Source organism: Nicotiana attenuata, unplaced genomic scaffold (genome assembly GCF_001879085.1).
Source record: "Nicotiana attenuata strain UT unplaced genomic scaffold, NIATTr2, whole genome shotgun sequence".
Classification (NCBI taxonomy): domain Eukaryota; kingdom Viridiplantae; phylum Streptophyta; class Magnoliopsida; order Solanales; family Solanaceae; genus Nicotiana; species Nicotiana attenuata.
The window spans coordinates 96,700-114,957 of NW_017671880.1; the positions used below are offsets into that span (position 1 = coordinate 96,700).

The following is an 18,258-nucleotide window of genomic DNA, read 5'->3' on the forward strand; positions in this document are numbered from 1 at the left end:
NTACCCTTCTCTGCTACATTCTTGTCAGTTGGTGCTTTCTTTGGGGGTGGCTTACCAGTACCACCGGCTCCATGGCTTCTAGTTGGTGTTTTTGAGACGGCCATATCGCTTGCAAAAGATACAAAACACATATTAGTATAATGTATAACCTTAAGTCATAGTGGTATACATCGCACCCCACACTTAGACCGAAAGCGTAAGTGTGCAACCAGGGTACAAATGCCTACTACAGCTTAATGACAGTGATTTAAGGTTACTTCTCATCATGGAAAATCAAATGGGTAGGCAGACGCACACGTCGCGCGCAAGTCGTGCCGAAGTTGGCCGAGGGTTGACATTTGTTCTAAAACGGATGCAATTTAAGTGCAAAGACCCCCAACGGCTAGCCCACACCAAAGAGATGTTCATATTACCAAAACAATGAGTTTTGCTACTCAGACTTCACAAAAACAAACAAAATTCTCAATCGGGCAATTTGTCGAACATCTTATATGCATAATTTCTACCCTCATGTATCAAAGCAAGTAACATGTGCTTTGCCCTCCCAATTTGAGTGAGGTAGTGGGAATTGTAGTTTACACCTCACTATGAATAACAACCAACAAAATCTAGAGAAAATTATGCTCCAAAATTCACAATTCAATTACTTCTACCTAAAGTAACCCATAACAAGAAATTGCAAACAAGGAGAACAACTATAACTGACGCAAGGGGGGAGGGTGGTACGAAACTATATGAAACAAAAACAACAAAAACAACAAAAAAAAACGGAACACTGTGCACCGCAATTGATACATGTGAACGAAACAAAACGGAACACTGTGAACGAAACTTGGAAAAGAAAACAAAAAAAAAAAAAACCTAACAAGCAATTGACTTACCTGATCTTGGATGGCAGAATGTAGAACGAGGGGTGGGGGGTGCGAAATTGGGGAATACAGCTATTAGAAATAACTATAACGCTTTAAGAAGAAAAAGAAAGAAAAAATATTCTTAAAAAAAACAAAAAAATTTAACAATTCGCGAAGTGAGGCGCGCGATGCCCTCACTTGACTGTTTTTTTTATTTTGTGGATGGCCTGGTCGCGTCTGCCTTCGCGTCTAGACGCGAATTTAGACGAGCCAGTGCTGGCCATTTTTTCAGTTTTTTTTTTTTTTTTACACCCTTTTTTTTTTAAATGATTTCTTCACTCCGACAGTACTAGAAATAGGCACTCAAGCATGCCTTTCCACATTTTACTTAACCTACATAGAGAATCCACACAAGAGAAACTTACATTAGATAACTAATTGGCCGATCCGACAGTACTATAAATAGGCACTATATCAACATAAATCCTCAAAAGCATCCCATAGGAGATCATGCACCTGTGTCTGATTGATGCATTTGCAACTCCAAAAGTAGGATTCAGTTTTAGCAAAAGCAAAAATCCCCTTTAGGAGTATCACAATAAGCTAAACATTTACATTCACCCTTCACTTTCTAATAAAGACAAACTATAATGGCATTTGCGAAGGCTGAATATGTCGGCCTATTGCTACCACATCCTAACAAAAAAAAAAGCCAATTCTTTTATTTATATTTTTGAATGAAGTGAGTTATAACACTTACAATAAAGCTAGGAACACCAAAAACCTCCCTTATACAAGTGGTATTTCGAAAAGTAAACCTACAAAAAGACATGATTCTCTATGAAAGAAATCTTCAATACCAGTTGGAACTCATGGGGTGCACCCAAAGAAACTGGGATTAAGAAGATATTTCTCAAATGTACAAAATCATTTACCCCCTCAAAGCTAGAATAAACAAGCCAATTTGAATTGCACAAAGAGCAGTTTTAGGCAGTTACCATATGCTTGTAGCACGCCTAATAGAAGTACTTGACAAACTCATCACAAGAAATTCTTTAAAAGCTTTCATCTTTACAAGTTTCGTCTGCCTGAAGGATACTAGAAACAAGAACATCGCATTTGGATCCAAATCAATTTTTTGAAATCATTCATGGAGATCAATATACAAGACATTAGATGATGCAGTAGCTTGGAGGCATACAATGATGTCATTACAAAAACCTAGCAGTACAAATCAGAAACAGTAATCAAAATGTGGCAAACCAACAATTTTTGGAAAGAGATATTATGCCTGTGAGAACATGCCAAAGGAGNACATAACTCCGAAATTCATAAAAGAGAACAATGGAGTTTTTTTAATCAAATCATAAATCCCAATCAAGAATAATTTTTTCGTAAATTTTTTACTTTTTTCGGAATATGTGTTGATTTTGTAATTTAATTAAAAAATTCTGAAATAAATATTTTTTCGAATTTTTTTACTTTTTTTAGAATAAATGTTGATTTTATATTTTATTAAAAAATTTTGGAAAAATAAATTTTTTGAAAAAAAAAATTTCACATATGGATTGCTTAGATGGACGACCATGTAAGTAATTCTAACCGAGTTGGACTACCATGTCGGTTTTAATGTCAAAACTAACGATTGAGGGATATTTTTGGGCCAAAATATTGACGGCAGAGATATTTTTGGCATAAAAACAAAGGAGGATATTTTTGAGCTATTTCGAACGGTTAACATATTTTTGGACCTTTTCCGTTTTCAATACGAAATAATGAAGGCTCCCAAAATACAGATAGCAAACTAAGAACCCCCATCTGAGAAACGAAGGACGCCGTTTCTGGTTCCTTCTTCCTCATTTGACCGAGAAAAGGCAGAAACAGGGAGGCAGATCGGCGTTTCAAAACAAAAGACGAGAAAGAAATTTGGATAAGTTCTAGTTTCTGCCATACACTTGGTTTGATCTCTGGGATTTCAAGTTTGTTTTTGGGTTGAAATTGGAGTCACTAGAATCTCTGTTGATTTTGCTATTTCCTCTGGTGCTGAGCTCCATTTTCCTCCTATTGCTTCATTTTCGTTTTCCTTGCATACCAAGGTACAGCTCAATCCTCAAAATTGTAATTTCAACTTGAAGCAATGCAAATTAGTTGTTGACTGCAGTTATTTGTTTTGAATCGAAATGCTTTTATGTTGTGTTACTGTTAGAAATGCTTATGTGTTTTGTTTGAACTGAAAGACGAGGGGTTGTAGAAGGGAGCGAGAGGTCAAAAAATGGAAATGCAAAGTTAGTTTTGTCCTTTGAGAAGATGTAAAAATTATTTCCATTGTTTTTTTTTACTCCACCAGATATGTAATTTCCCTTTATTGCTTATGAAGTAGATATAAAGGTTATTAAAGTGTTGCTCTATGCTACTCTCTGTATTGACTTTTCTATCCTTTGAATCCAAGCATTAATTATTAAAACAATCTTCTAAAACTAGATTGAGATTTGGGAGTATATGTTGATTCATACTATTTTTGTCATCTGCTTGAGTCGAATTATGTCATGAAATAGGACAAAAGTAGTGGCCAGAATAGTGAATTTTGTTGTCTTTTAATAGCAGAAGAAGATGAGGTTTTCCTAATAAATTCTTCTACAAATGGCTAAAAAAATAACGCCCAACACTACCCCTTCCTTAAACAACCTCTATACAAACTCCTCTCATCCTTTTCAAGTTAAACTCATTTTACAAGATACTAAGTACTACTAATTATGATTTTTCTGTAGTCTCTTTTTTTTTGTTGCTGTTCTTAGCCGCGTCACTCGCATAGAAAGTCATCGGCCATAAACAAATAATGAATTGGCTGATAATTGGTTTCCTTCAATCTGAATTTTCTTAGCTTTTGCCTTGTCCAAGCGTGCCCGTCTTACAGCTTCTTGGACATGGCGATCGTGATCTTTCAACATCTGATCCATTTTCCCTGATGGAGCTAGTATACTTACTAAGTAAAGGAATTATGAACATGTTAGTATAAAGAGACTCCACAATGGATTATTTATGTCAAAGGCTGTACTAATTGATATAAATTATATTGTTGATGTAGATATAAAAAAAATGATGATGAATACTCGTAGTTGCTCTAGGCCCGTTTAATATATCATTGTGATTGTGGACACGTTCGCGTGACATGATTGCGATCTTTAAAAACAAAACCGGAGTATGCGTTCGCGCAACTTCGGCCAAACTTTTCTCAATAATAATAAAGCGTTATTAGTCGTGGACACGTTCGCGTGACATGATTTTTGACGCGCCAAACAAACAGGTACACGTACGCGTGACCCGTTTTAAGATAATCTTCTTAATTTAAAAGCGGTAAAAGGCAAATGCACATAGGTTCTAAAATGAGTAATTAAACAATTTTATAAGCCAAGTATGATCAAAGCGACCGTGCTAGAACCAAGGAACTCGGAAATGCCTAACACCTTCTCCCGGGTTAACAGAATTCCTTACCCGGATTTCTGTGTTCGCAGACCGTAAATAGAGTCAACTTTCCTCGATTCGGAATTTCAAACCGGTGACTTGTGACACCATTAATTATCCCAAGTGGCGACTCTGATTTTGAATAAATAATCCCGTTTCGATTGTCACTTAAATTGAAAAAAACTCCCTTGCTCCCTCTCGGGGTAGTAAAAAAGGTGTGACACCTATGCTGTTGCTCCGCTCTGCTGTTGCTCTTCTCTACTATTGCTGTTCTCGGCGCTTTGCCGAGTTTCGTTTTCCTCTGCATTTTGTACGTTGCTGAAGGTTTTGAATCAATTTTGAAAAGGAAATTCTCAAAGGTGCACTTCAATTCCATTATGTGTATTTAATCCACTGAATATCTCATGCTTTGTTGTTTTATTGTTTGTCTAGTTAATGAATAGCTTTGCTTGTTTAAGCTTTCAAATGCATGTTTGGAGGGGTTTACTGATTGCTCACGGAATTTTGCTTAAAATACTAAGATTGTCGCAATAAATGAATTAACAGTCGAGGAAAATATTTCTGAAAGTACACGAGAGGAAAATTATTTCGACCGAATCAATCTTTACCTCATAAGTCAGTCAAATTGTTGAAGTAGATACATGGATTTGGTTTATTTTAAGTTATAGAATACTCTGCATATATGTTTAGAAATTGGTTTAAATGTTTACAATCTGAATTATTTTCTCTTGTTTGGTAAATGCTGCAAAGATAAACTTAAGTGACTAAAGGACACATGTTTGATATGATATATTGCTTTTGAATAGTGTTATTTGCTTCTAAATGTTCTTAGTGTATTTAGATGTTTGCTCATGTTTAATTAAGGGAAGAATGTATGCTATTTCTAGTTAATACTTTAGTATCTAATTATTCATGCTTCTTGAGATGGATCAAATTGGGGTTTTGCATTTGTTTGAATCACCAGAGGCGTTGAAGGCCAAAGTCAAATGAGGCTAATAGCCCTGCTGACCAACTCGCCCCTCTTTCCCTCAATGACAACTTTGTGTCTTGAGTAGTTACGCACTGTCAAAGTAAAGAGGAAGTCTCTTTTTTTTTTTATTAGATTATTTCAGTTGGCAGTGAAATAGATTTTGCTAGGATGAGTTTTTCAAGATAACCTTTTTGGTTTCCTTATAGGATGTTTTATTTTAGATTCCAGTTAGCTTTATACATTGTTTAAGTTCTATATTTATTGTCAATGTGTGTTTAGATTACTGTGAAGTGTTTTGTTAACTTTTATAAAGTAGACGCTCTATTATCTTATGGTAAAATTAATTCAGTGATAGCTCTACCTGTGATTTGTGAGGATGAGTTGGACACAATTGACTTCCATAACTCATGGCCTCACAATAATCTCAAAATAGTTTAGGAAATGATTTGAACATTGTAGTATGCTTTAGGCGCGTAATTAAATCATCGTGACTATGGGTACGGTTCCCGTGACATAGTTATGATACCTAATTCCCAAATTCGGGTGTGCATTTCATGTGACTTGATCATAACAACTTTGAATAATAATAAAATAAAGTCGCAAATCGCGGGTACATTTCATGTAGCGTTGTTTGTGATGTGTCCCAAAACAACAAGTGTACGACAATCGTAACTTGTTCAAGAAATAGTTCCATAAATCCTAAAAGTAGTTTAAAATAACTAAAAGCGATCATAAAGTTAAAAATGCACAATAGGTTTAAAACATGTAATAAATCAGATAATTAGGCCAATTATTAATAGTTAAGCGACCGTGCTAGAACCACGGAACCCGGGAATGCCTAATACCTTCTCCCGGGTTAACAGAATTCCTTACCTAGTTTTCTGGTTTCGTAGACTTTAAAATAAAGTCAAAATTCTCCTCGATTTGAGATTAAAAATAAACCGGTGACTTTGTACACCAAAAAAATATCCCAAGTGGCGACTCTGAAATAAATAAAACAATCCCATTTCGATTAATGTCACTTTAATTGGAAAAACTCCCTTATATATCCCTCGGGTGTAAAAAGGAGGTGTGACAGATGTTTGGCTGACACCTCAGGCTTTACACTGATATAGTCTTTAACGGGTTTACGTCTTGGATTATTGTTTTACCATGCCGATTTGTTCAATAGAGTCATAGTTTAAATTAATATTTTTGTTTGACATTTCCGTTAGAAGCATGTTTAGGCTGTCGAAACGTGGGTAGGCAAACCTTAGGTCTTTTATTTCATTTTTATTCGAGGTAAGAGGTCGTTTCCCTTTAGTTTATCCGGGGAATGCCTGTAGACTTTGTATATATTTTATCCGGGGTATGCCCCGGATAATCTTGTAGGGTTTTGTCTAGGTAACGGGTGGCAATGTCGTGTCTTACTATTTTTTTTTAGTGCCGGACCTATTTACTAGTTATCGCTTTTGTTTTGCAGCTTTCTTCTGGATTTTATGTTCCTGTTTTTCTTATATTTTCTTATGATTTCTGTGATAATACTGATATTGTCTCTTTTTGTCTTTTTGTCTTCTTGAGCCGATGGTCTTTTGGAAACAGCCTCTCTACCCCTTCGGGTAGGGGTAAGGTCTGCGTACATACTACCCTCCCCAGACCCCACTAGTGGGATTTCACTGGGTTGCTGTTGTTGTTGGTATGCCCTGTAGTATCATGTATTTGGAGGCCGAGGCATCATCGATGGAGCATTAGCCTAACGTAGTATAGAACTTTTAGTACTTTTATTTTACTTTTATTTTTATTTTCTTTTATTAGGTGGGGACGACCTCGAGCCTCTTGTGTGTTTATTTTTCTTTTCTGTGTTTATTTTTACCTCAATTTCAATATTTTAAAAGTCAACTAGATCGAGTACGTAACCGTGACTTTCACGGGACTTGGAGAGTGCCTAACACCTTTCTACTACTACTACATTTCAGTTTCGGAGTAGTAAATATGGTAGAACTTGAAAGGGAAAGATATATATATTTTCTCCTTTGAAATTTATTTGGCAGAAAAAGGTCAAATACTGATTCTACTCTGATAACTAGATATTTGTATTGACAAGTGATTGCAATACTTATTTTGTAGATACTCCTTGTTATTAGCTACCATGGGAGAACGCTATATGACATCTGTTATAGGTCAACTTTCAACTATGAAACCGCCACGTGAAGATTTGATTAGTATGATACACTTGAATGGCCCAGATCTGCCAGAGCTTATACCTTATGATTCTCTGATAAACATCTGGTATGTGATTCTTTACTTTTCTTTTTCCTTTTTGTTTTCCTTAGTAAAATAATTTAAGGTGTCGATATATCTATTTGATGTGTAAGATTGTAGTTATCGTATATAAATTGTCATCATGGCCCCACAACACCCAATAACCAATACAAGAAGTCCTAATTAATGGAAGAGCAACCATATAACTTTATATTAAAAAAGTACATGAGTGCATTAAAAAATAAAATCTCAACTAAACATGCTTCTATGGACCTATGTGTAACTCTAGAGGTTGTGTCTGATTTGACTACTAATATCATGATTTGTCATTTCTAATCTACAACTCTACTAGAATATAAAACTACTTCTCGTATTATTCTGTTTTGGTAGGGGTTGTATACACTCCAAGAGAAAACAAAGAGGGCAAACTCATTGCGATCATATATTATATAAGTATTTCTTTAAGGCTTCAAAAAGAGTGTCTTATCTTCCTTGTTGTTGGTAATACATTGGTTCAAAGGAATCTCTTAGGGAATTCGTTAGACCCTTGGTGAGATGAGAGACTATGACGACTCCGAAGCATTGGGGAGGGCTTGGAGTTAAATATTTTAGGGTGTTAAACAAGGCTTTATTAGGTAAATAGTTATGGAGATTTGAGGTGGAGGATCGTGCTTTTTGGAGAGGTGATAGTAGATAAATTTGGGGTTATGGAAGGGGGAGAGAGAGCTAAGGATGTCAATTTACTACCTGGGTGTGGATTGTGGAGGAATATTATGAAGAGATGGGAAGAATTCAGTGTCCACGTATCTTATAGAATGGGGGACGGGAGGAGGGTAAGTTTTGGGAGGATATGTGGTGTGGGGATAACACTTTGAAAGTTGCCTTTCCAAATATTTATAGAGTCTTAGGCCAAAAGGAGCTGACAATTGAACAAATTAGAAGTGTTCGAGGTAAGGAAGTCTTTTGGGATTTGAGATATAGGAGGAACCTACAAGATTGGGAGGTGACAGAGTTTCAAGGTTTGCTAGAATGCTAGTTATGCTCCACAAACAAAATTCGACACCGGATTCCCACGATTTGTGAAGGTGGGATGAGAAATAATGGAGTCGTTTCTGTTAGGTCATTTTATGAGAAGCTATTGGTTAGGGAGGGGGTTGAGTTCCTTCATAGCTCAATATGAATTTCGAAGGTTCCGAGAAAGGTGTGTTTCTTTACATGGTTAACATCAAGGAGAGTGATTTATACGGCAGAGAACTTGATAAAGAAGATGGTCGCTTAGGTTAGTTGGTGTTTCATGTGCAAGGGGGCCGGCGAAGATGTTGACCATCTCCTTCTACATTGTAGCGTTGCAACGAGGTTATGGTGGGAAATATTCAATTGGTTTTGAATCTCATAGGTGATGTGACATACGGTAAAAGAAGTAATGTTCAACTGGTTCTGTGGGAGTCGGAGAAACATGCGCGAAGCTTGGAGGGTTGCTCCTTTAACTCTTATGTGGGTTGTTTGGAAAGAAAGAAATAGAAGAGCTTTTGAAGGAGTAGGGATGGATTTTGTTCATTTGAGGAGTAGTCTTTTTTCTCGTATTTACTTTTGGTGCACACATGAAATCCCTTGTTGTATAGAAGATTGGGTGTCGTTTGTAGAAAATCATCTCTTTTTTGTAGGTTTTCCTGCCTTTTTGGTATACCTCTTGTATACGGGTTTTCAAGTTCCCTTCATTAATAAAATTATTTACTTTATCAAAAAACAATGGTCTAAGTGATGCAAATCAACATTTGGACTTTTATAGTTCTATGATTTTACGTTGGAATCATGCACTTTTGCATCTTCGGGATGCCTTTTATTGACAAATACTGGTTACCTTACTAATAAAAAAGTATACAAGTTGTACATTCTCTTGATTTCCATGTGTTTTTTACCTTCCATATGTTACTTAAACAAATACAGTTTACCTTACTTTGCTTTTTGATTTTTTAGTGCCGAGGGGCTGACTTATGGAGCTATGAGAACCGTATGCCCTACTTGCAAAACCATTCTCCATGGCGACGGAGAGAAATATCAGTGTTCTAGAAAGTTATTGAAGCGGTCATCATGCAATTATTATCGTTATCATGTCGAGACGTCAACTGCACCATGGGAAATACCAGAAAGTGTAACAAAACAGGAGTTGAAAACGGTATTCAATATTGATGCTATTAATAGTTTTCTTACTTTCCAATAGAATTAGTGCGTGTATATATATACACACACACACAAATTCTCTTTTTTTCCAGTTGAAGAGGAAGTCTAGGAACTACCAAGCAGAGTCATTTTTAGACCCTGAGCAAGAAACAGAGGAAAAACGTCTTGATGTGTGCACATGCACACAAGTATAGGCATATAATCGAAGATGGAACGCGTTTGACATTTGAAAACATTCCATACCAATATTTTCTGGTTATGAATGATGATCTTATTGGCAACTATCAGAAAACTGATGATTCTACTGGTACAAGCAGGTAATTTCTTTAACGAAATATGTTTAATTTTGAACTTTGTTTTCTCATATTTCCTTAAATCAATGTACTTCTAATAACAACTATTTTTTTGCAGTCACTGTTTTGGTCAAATATATTCTATAGAGGAAAACCCCACAAGATATGTTTTTTATAAATGGGAACAGGTTTATAATAAGGAAATGCAATATTTTTATGATTATTCTTCGGCTGTTGAAGCGATTGAACGGTTTGAAGAGCAATTCCTTCACGCGACGGGGAACCCATGGAAATCATGGATTGAGAAAGACTTTGTGAGGATTGCCAGTAGATTCTTTCCATTGGAGATGGTAAGATATATTGTATGTCTAAATTCTAATTATAGCTTTTTTTTTTTGTTTGTGTAATTTCTTTTCTCATAAAAAGTAGAAATAATTTGTTTGCAGGATTATTATTCTAGACTACGTTACAGAAGCCAAAAGAAGGTTGATGAGATTCATGAAGAAATTGCTGTCAAATTGGAGCATCTTAAGAAGTTGAAGTAATATCTTGTCTATTTTTCTTTTAAATTTTCGTTTATCAGGATTATCATAAAAGATTGTCGTTCCTACAGGATTAATGAGAAGGAGATAACAGAGGTGTCAATCCAGAAAGCTCAGAACATCACCGTACGAATTGTTATGGAAGGTATATATTTTATTTTCTATGGAGAGAATGGTACTCCTCATGTCCTAATTTATGTGATACTCTTTCCTTTTTCGTAAGTCCAAAAAGAATGACGCATTTCTATATTTAGCAACAATTTAACCTTAAACTTCCCATTTTACTTTTAATGAAATGGTTTATTGCCACACAAATTTCTATGTCTTGTTTTAAACCACAAGTTTCAAAAGTCTTTCTTGTTTTCTCAAGCTTCGTGCCCAATCAAATACCACCATATAAAATGGGACAGAGGGAGTATATATTTTGTAATTTAATGAATTTCCTTAGAAAATGTAAATTGAATTATAGTTGCTTTTCATTTTGCAGCTCATGACATACTTGAAGGTTTCAAAAAGTTGGAGGTACAAGGGACACACCAAAAAATGGTTTCTGCTGTGAAGAATCAGTTGAAGTTTCTTGATGATGAGGAAGTAAGTATAGCCTTATTATCTCAATCAAACCCTTCATATTATCCTACATTCAATCTTTCATTAAGAGACCAAATATATAGAGGTCAATTGTCGTTTTATTAGATAGATCAAGTTCAAACGCGTTGTCAACAACTTCATCGGTTATGACTGGATAACAAATGTTCTAAGGCCCTCAGAGGACATTTGTAACAAGCATGGAGCCTACGACACGTATGCTCAAGCTTGAGGAGGAATATTAGTCGTGTGATTGGTACATATGATTGGCTAGTTATCTGTATTTAGTTGTTTTATATCATTATTGATTTCATTAAGGTAAATGAGCCATTATTTCCTGAATATGCAACTCATCAATCACCATAATATAAGCCATGTAACTAGTATAAATTCCTTCCATGATTTCATGGAATAATCAAACTTCTTAATTCTCTCAGTCATCCTTTCATTCTTCTCAAGTTAATACTTACGATCGACTATCAAAGATGAAAATGCTTATGATCATATTAACTGGAACTTCCCGTTATACCATACGTGTAGGATGATGCTAGTTTAGACTTTAAAGAACAGTGGAGGAAAACGTATTCCAGTCTTTTTTTATTGTGAAATTTTTTGCAATTGTTAATATACTCCTTAGGTTCTCTGGTTATAGTAACGTGTTGAAAAATGAACCTCTAACCTAACTCAACCCCAAAAGCTTATTCAAGTAATGAGGGTTCCTCAAGATCGAGAAAGAGACTACAACTTAAACACTTAACTGATGTGAGATTCTTGTATTAAGGATTCCGACAATGTATTCTATCCCTTGCTTAGCAGAATTAGGGTCAGCACAGGAAAAAGACACATCTTATTCACAGTTGATACTTTAGATTACATAACTGTCGGTTGAGATAGACAAACTATTTACTCAGATCACTAGTGGGGTTTGAGGCATTATCTTGGTTATTGGTGGCAAATACTGAGGTTTAATGGGTTGTGTTAGATATGTACATAATGTAGTCTTGTCCCACATTGGAATATGAGTAGTATGTCCTTGTATAGTATAGCTATAAATAAGGACCTCTTGTATTGCATTGAACACACAATATCAATATATCATATTTTCTCCCGTGCCTTCTCACAGGTTGGAAACAGGCTGAAGAAATGCCCATGTTTCACTTGTATCATGAATGTGAGATTCATGGTTCAGGTCAAACGATTGACTTGTTTAAGCATATATTCACTTCGTTTATGTAGGTGGGAGAAATTCTTCTTTTTAATAGGGGGAGTTTCTTTTTATTTGGTTAGTACCGAGATGTATGGTTTTTGGTGTGGCTAATCGGGAATCCAGGCATTGGAGAGGCTAGAGGATGCAAGCTAGGGTTCAGGATATAGGAATTCTTAGTTTTATCACTTAGACCAATCAGAAGAGGTCATTTTCCGTCTGACTGTCGGTAAGGTCAGGTCAGGAAATATTCAGTATTGAAAATGCTTATGAATCATCTCCTTCTGTACCTGATCACAGTATATGGTTTAGATAAGAGTGGATGACAAAGGTTATTCTAGTGCATTCCCACCGTGATATTTTCTACAGTACTTAGTGGTCATCAAATTTGTTTTTTCAGTTATGTTGAACTGTTGAAGAATGGATCTTGGGTCTAATATCCAAAACTATTCAATAAGACTAAAATCTACGCACTTAACCATTATGAGTATCTGACATCATATTTCGTTCCCCTACTCTGTGAGTATAACACAAAACAAAGACACATCTTACTTGCAGTTGGTAATTTGACCTTATATTACCCTAGGATGAGATAAATAGTTTATTTACTTAGAACACTAGTGTGGCGAGGCAATATCCTGGACTTAGTGGTGGCAAACGGTGGGCTTTGGTTAGATTTGGTGGACTGGAAACTCACCCACATTGTTTACATGGAAGCAACTGGTTGACTTATTAATGCTTCGGATCAAAGAATTTTGGCGCATTTTGTGTAGGAACTTTGAATCGTTGTTGTTTTTTGGTTTTGGGGGGGGGGGGGGGGGATTTATCACTTAGATAAGACATGTAGTGATAACTTCATTCTTAAAGAAGCACTTTTGAATCAATTAAGATCCAATAGCAAAGATGCATTTGAAGAAATGATGTATAAGATCAATATAGTACAAACCTATTAACAGATTAATAACTAGAAAATACTGGGTATGTTGTTGTTGTTGTTGTAGATTATTAACCTAGAAAATATTATAGTAATAAGACGGTCTTAGTATTTGAGAAACTTCTAGAGTTAATAGAGTTAGGTAAATCATCTTTTTTGTAGAAGACAGCTGAACATATAGATTCATTTCGGATGTGTCCCCATGATTTTGAAGAGCTGGAGCTGGTTTTTCACTTAGCAAAACCTTTTATTTTGTCTTTCCAGTTTGTTGTGACTTATGTTAGTACAAATTCCATTGGATTTGAATAATTTGAAATCACAAAGACATCTACTAAGATATGGAGTTAAAAGTTCACATTTTGTTCATGTTACTATTCTAAAAAAAGAGGTGCGGATTTTTTTCCGCTGTAATGAGAAAATGTTTTAAGTTAAATGTCATCCTTCCTATTAGGCTTTTCTTCATAATAACGTGGGTGCAATATGAACCTAATTAATGACTGCCTTTCTGTCCATTATGATAAGTCTGGAGTGTCACAATTTGGGCAGTTAGATGAGGATTCAACTGATAACTTTCTTTGCACACATTTGTATCCACATGTTTCAATTCATAATTTACATCTTGTGAAAGCGGGTGAAATGTCATTGTCAACAGTGAGGGCGATGCTCATTGTTAATGCCTGAATTATCTTGAACGGATTTCAACCCAAATAAACCTATTATATTGGTATCGAGTTCACTCATTTAGTCATATTAATACATCTTTTAAATGGGCGGTTCAGATACAATTGTTTTTCTTTTTTTGAAACTGATAACTTTCTATATTTCATATGAAGCAAAAACAGTACTTAGGTAGTACTGAAACCATATATACAAGAGACTCTATCTATCACTAACACTCTCTATATTGAGTCTAAAACATCAATAATGGTGTTAGTATCATTTGTGTATATCTGATTACACCAAAAACTTAACAGCAAAATAAAGTTTAACTTGATCTTCTGCACTCCATTCTCCACCTTCTCAAAACATCCGGAGTTTCTCTCTTTCCAAATTGTCCACCAAACTCAAGCAGGTATAATTCTCAATGTAGTCCTATCCTCATGTAGTCCTGCTTCCTCCCAACTTTTAAGAGTATCTAAACTTTCCGAGATGCCTTTGAGGTTAAGAATAATTCTCCATAGATGAGAAGTTATCTTACAATGGAGGAAGAGATGGTTAACAGTCTCTGCTGTGTCCCCACACAAAAAAACATCTAGAACATAAGATGAGGCCTCTTTTCATCAGATTATCTTGTGCAAGGACATCTTCCTTAGCCAATAGCCACACGAAGCAAGCAACTTTGTGAGGAATTTTTGCTGATGTAGAGCTAAATTGAAGACTTCCGGAAAAGCCACATCCAATCTGCCAACTCCATGCCAATTGTCAAAGCTAGTCTTATTTCCATCAAATACTTTGATCTTGGAGTCATCCCTCAATTCACTTCACAGTGATCTAATGGATCTCCATAGACTAACTCCATATGGTGTAGTGACCTCCTTAGTCATCCATTTGTCTTCCTGTCCATATTTTGCTTTAATAATGTTTCCCCAAAGGAGCTGATCCTCCTTGTTGAGCCTCCTCAGCCCTCGAGTTCCTTATACAAACGACTAAAAGCTGCAGTCTTGGCCGTCGTAACTGCTAGTTTTGCCTCTTTCTTAGCCAACTTATATTGCTCCCTATTTGCCCTCTTCTCCTCCCCGTCTACACTTTCCACTAGTTTCAGATACGCCGCTTTCTTGGTTTTCGACTTTTCCTTGCACCTCTCTATTCCATCACAGTCTCCCTTATGACCACCAAAGTAACCCTTTGAGACCCCTAATACCTCTCTCACGGCTTCCCTAATGCACTGTGCAGTCGTGGTCCACATAACCTATGCTTTGATACAATGTTGAAAATGTGAAAAGCTAATTATATTTATGTTTGTTATGGACTCGCTCTTTTAATTTGATACATAATATTGATCCTAACTTACATGTCAATAATAACAACAACATATCTAGTGTGATCCCATAAGTGGGGTCTGGGTAGGGTAGGGTGTATGCAGATAGATCTTACCCATACTTTTTGTGAGATAGCGAGGTTGTTTTCTTGATAGATCCTCGGCTCAAGAGAAACTCTATCAAAATAAGTTTGAAAAATACAAGAGTAAAAAAGCTATGACAAAAATACCGGAGAAAAAAAAGGTATTGCCAGCAAAAACAGTAAAGATAACCAAAGTAAAAGAAACAACGGTAGTAATAGAATTAAAGAATGAGATAATAATAAAATAACTGATAAGGAGAAGAGGGAGCAGATAAGGTGCTCTAAACTAGAGCCATGCTCTCCCACATGAAAGAGTGAAATCGCTCGATTACCTACTAACCTTGTATCCTAATCCTTGACATACATGCTCTCCTATCTAAGGTCATGTCCTCGGTGTGCTGAAGATGTGCCATTCCTGTCTAATCACCCCTCCTCAATTCTTCCTCGGTGTACCTCTATCTCTCCTTAGACTTATCACTGTCATCTTCTCACACCTCCTCAGTGGGGCATTTGTGTTGCTCCTCTTCGCATGCCGAACCATCTCAGTCTCGCTTCCCGCATCTTGTCCTCAATGGAGGCAAAATCCCACCTTGCTCTGTTCATTCCTAATCATATCTCTCCTAGTATGTCCACACATCCAGCTAAGCGTCCTTATCTAACTTATATGTCACACAAGAATAATTATCCAAAATGAGTTGTAACATAAGATATTAGGTTAACCCTATTTCTTTGAACAATCAGCATGTATTAAGTTGATGTACTTGCTTGGATTGCCCTTACTAGACCTGATTTAATGATTTTATGTTCAACAGGACCTTAAATTTTGTAGCATTGTATCAAGACTGCTAACTTCACCAGTTGGTACTACTATACGATTGGTCGATCTCCCACAAAAATTTGATTTCTTTCAACCAATCGGAAAGATTCTGAGTGTTTTCTTCGATTACCAGAAATTGCAGGTACTTAATCAAATACAAACCATTCATTTGAAACTATTAAAATCTTTCAGTTGATAGGTTATGGTATAAATCTCTCACCTTTTTTTTAATAATGAAGCAAAAGTGTCTGCCTCCACCCCCCGACCTTCCCCATCAAATTTGGCCGTCTTCAGCCAGAGAACTTACCCAGCAGTATATGTTGGATAAGATTCGTGGTGTTATTGGTATGTCAATTGTCTTATCAATATCAAACAAATAATCTAAAGAAACATTTTCTTAATAGTTGACTCTAACAGGTTCTTGGATCATGACATTGTTTTTTTCACCAAATGAGCAGGTAATTTATCTATTTCAGTAATTTGTCTATTTTATACTTTTAGACATTTCTAATCTAATCTTTATATCGTAGTAACTTTTTGTTATTTGATTTTAGATGCATCATTATTACGTAAAGCAAAAAGATTAGGCTGCTGTTATTGGTCAGTTCTTTTGAGAAAAGCTAGAAAGGCATTAGATGAGTCCAGTTCTGATTGTGTAAGTTGGCATGTCTTTATTATTTGATGATTTCTCTACATATTACATTTTGCACCCCGAACCTTGACTAGTGCAATACATTTTTTTATTCGGTAACTATTATACAGTTTATACTCTGCACCATGGATGTTGAGGAGCTTCCAGAGCGTCCGGAGCATGATATGGCAAGAGATGCGACATTCACGGATAAGCAAACGAACATGGAGGAAATACTTTGGAGCAAGATTGATGAGAGAGATTACGATAGATATGGATTCATACACCATACTGAAAATCGGGTCAGTACCTTCATTATAGTGAAAAAGTTTTGCATTTTATTTGTATATAATAGAACTTTGTTAAAAGCTAAAAAGCAATAACAACAAAATAACATGAATAGCGTAAAAACATTTAACACAGTTGCAAAAGTGCAAATGGTAACGCATAGGGATGATATGTAGGAGACAAGCAATCATACATACCATAGGGGAAGAAGAGCGATGGTAAGGGAAGGAGGCTGTAGGGGGACAGAGGTTTGGGGAAGTGGAGAAACTTGGAATTAAGAAGTAGGAAGATTCTAGTTGGTGGAAGCAGATTACTCAATCTAGTGGCATTAGGTAGTTTCCCAAAATAGACAGGTTCCTTATATCATCTGAGTGGAATGATACCTTTCGAAAGATTAAGCAAATTGCTCTTCCTAAAGTTATATCAGGTCAGAATCTTTTGGAGAGTTGATAAGGCCATGGAGAATAATCCCAGCAACAATCTTTTGGTGCATTTGGGCAGAGAGGAATAGCAAGTGCTTTGATAGCAAATCAACTCCACTCACTCTTTAAAAGCTAGGTGCTTTGTTAGTTTGTTCGGTTGGAACTTCCTTTCTCCTGTAAATAGCTTTGGAGAATCTTTTGACTTTGTTAGCTCCCTGATCCTAGCATAGCCATATGTAATGGAGCTAACTTATAAAACGCTTTTGTAATCATGCATCTACTTGATGCCTTTCATTAATGGATTTTCTTACTTAATAAGAAAAAAACTAGGAAGGAAATATCCTAATTACATAAGTGAATAGAAAAGCTTGATTATTTCATTAAAAGCTTAATCCGTTAAAGAGAATACACTTTCATTTATTTAATTACGCATTCAACATGCCACCTCATGTACTGGCCTGATTCGTTTTCATGGGCACAACACGTGGGAATTCTTTATGGCAGTTGAGAACTTAGGATCTCTACTTATTGCAAAAATATAACTTACTTCTATTTATGTAATTATATCTTCAACAGATAAAGTCAGCATTTTCCTCGTGCATGCTTGTTATAGTCCGTTGGGCGAACAATATTTTTGTTAATTAACTAATTTATGTGATTGACATCTTTTTGCAGGCCAAAGTGGTTATGCTCTTTCCTATTAAATATAACGGATGGTAAGGTATCATCTATATGTTTTTTAACTGGAACACTATGCAATTTTGAAATTGATCTTT

General features: G+C 35.8%; 1 protein-coding gene across 2 annotated transcripts; it reads left to right on the forward strand.

Annotated features, from left to right (window-relative positions):
• The first annotated feature begins 2,591 nt into the window (after positions 1-2,591).
• On the forward strand, positions 2,592-16,995 carry LOC109210706 (poly [ADP-ribose] polymerase 1-like). 2 transcript variants are annotated; one of them, XM_019374160.1, is made up of 13 exons: positions 2,593-2,947; positions 7,390-7,551; positions 9,502-9,700; positions 9,798-10,022; positions 10,117-10,348; positions 10,445-10,539; positions 10,612-10,685; positions 11,028-11,131; positions 16,137-16,283; positions 16,381-16,486; positions 16,559-16,599; positions 16,696-16,796; positions 16,904-16,995. In XM_019374160.1, the coding sequence occupies exons 4-12, from the start codon at positions 9,874-9,876 to the stop codon at positions 16,726-16,728; spliced, it is 981 nt and encodes a 326-aa protein (XP_019229705.1). In that variant the 5' UTR covers positions 2,593-2,947; positions 7,390-7,551; positions 9,502-9,700; positions 9,798-9,873; the 3' UTR covers positions 16,729-16,796; positions 16,904-16,995. The 2 variants fall into 2 exon arrangements, with proteins under 2 accessions (XP_019229706.1, XP_019229705.1); XM_019374161.1 differs by lacking the exon at positions 16,381-16,486 and having other exon boundaries at positions 2,592-2,947; positions 9,502-10,022; positions 16,546-16,599.
• Positions 16,996-18,258: the final 1,263 nt, after the last annotated feature.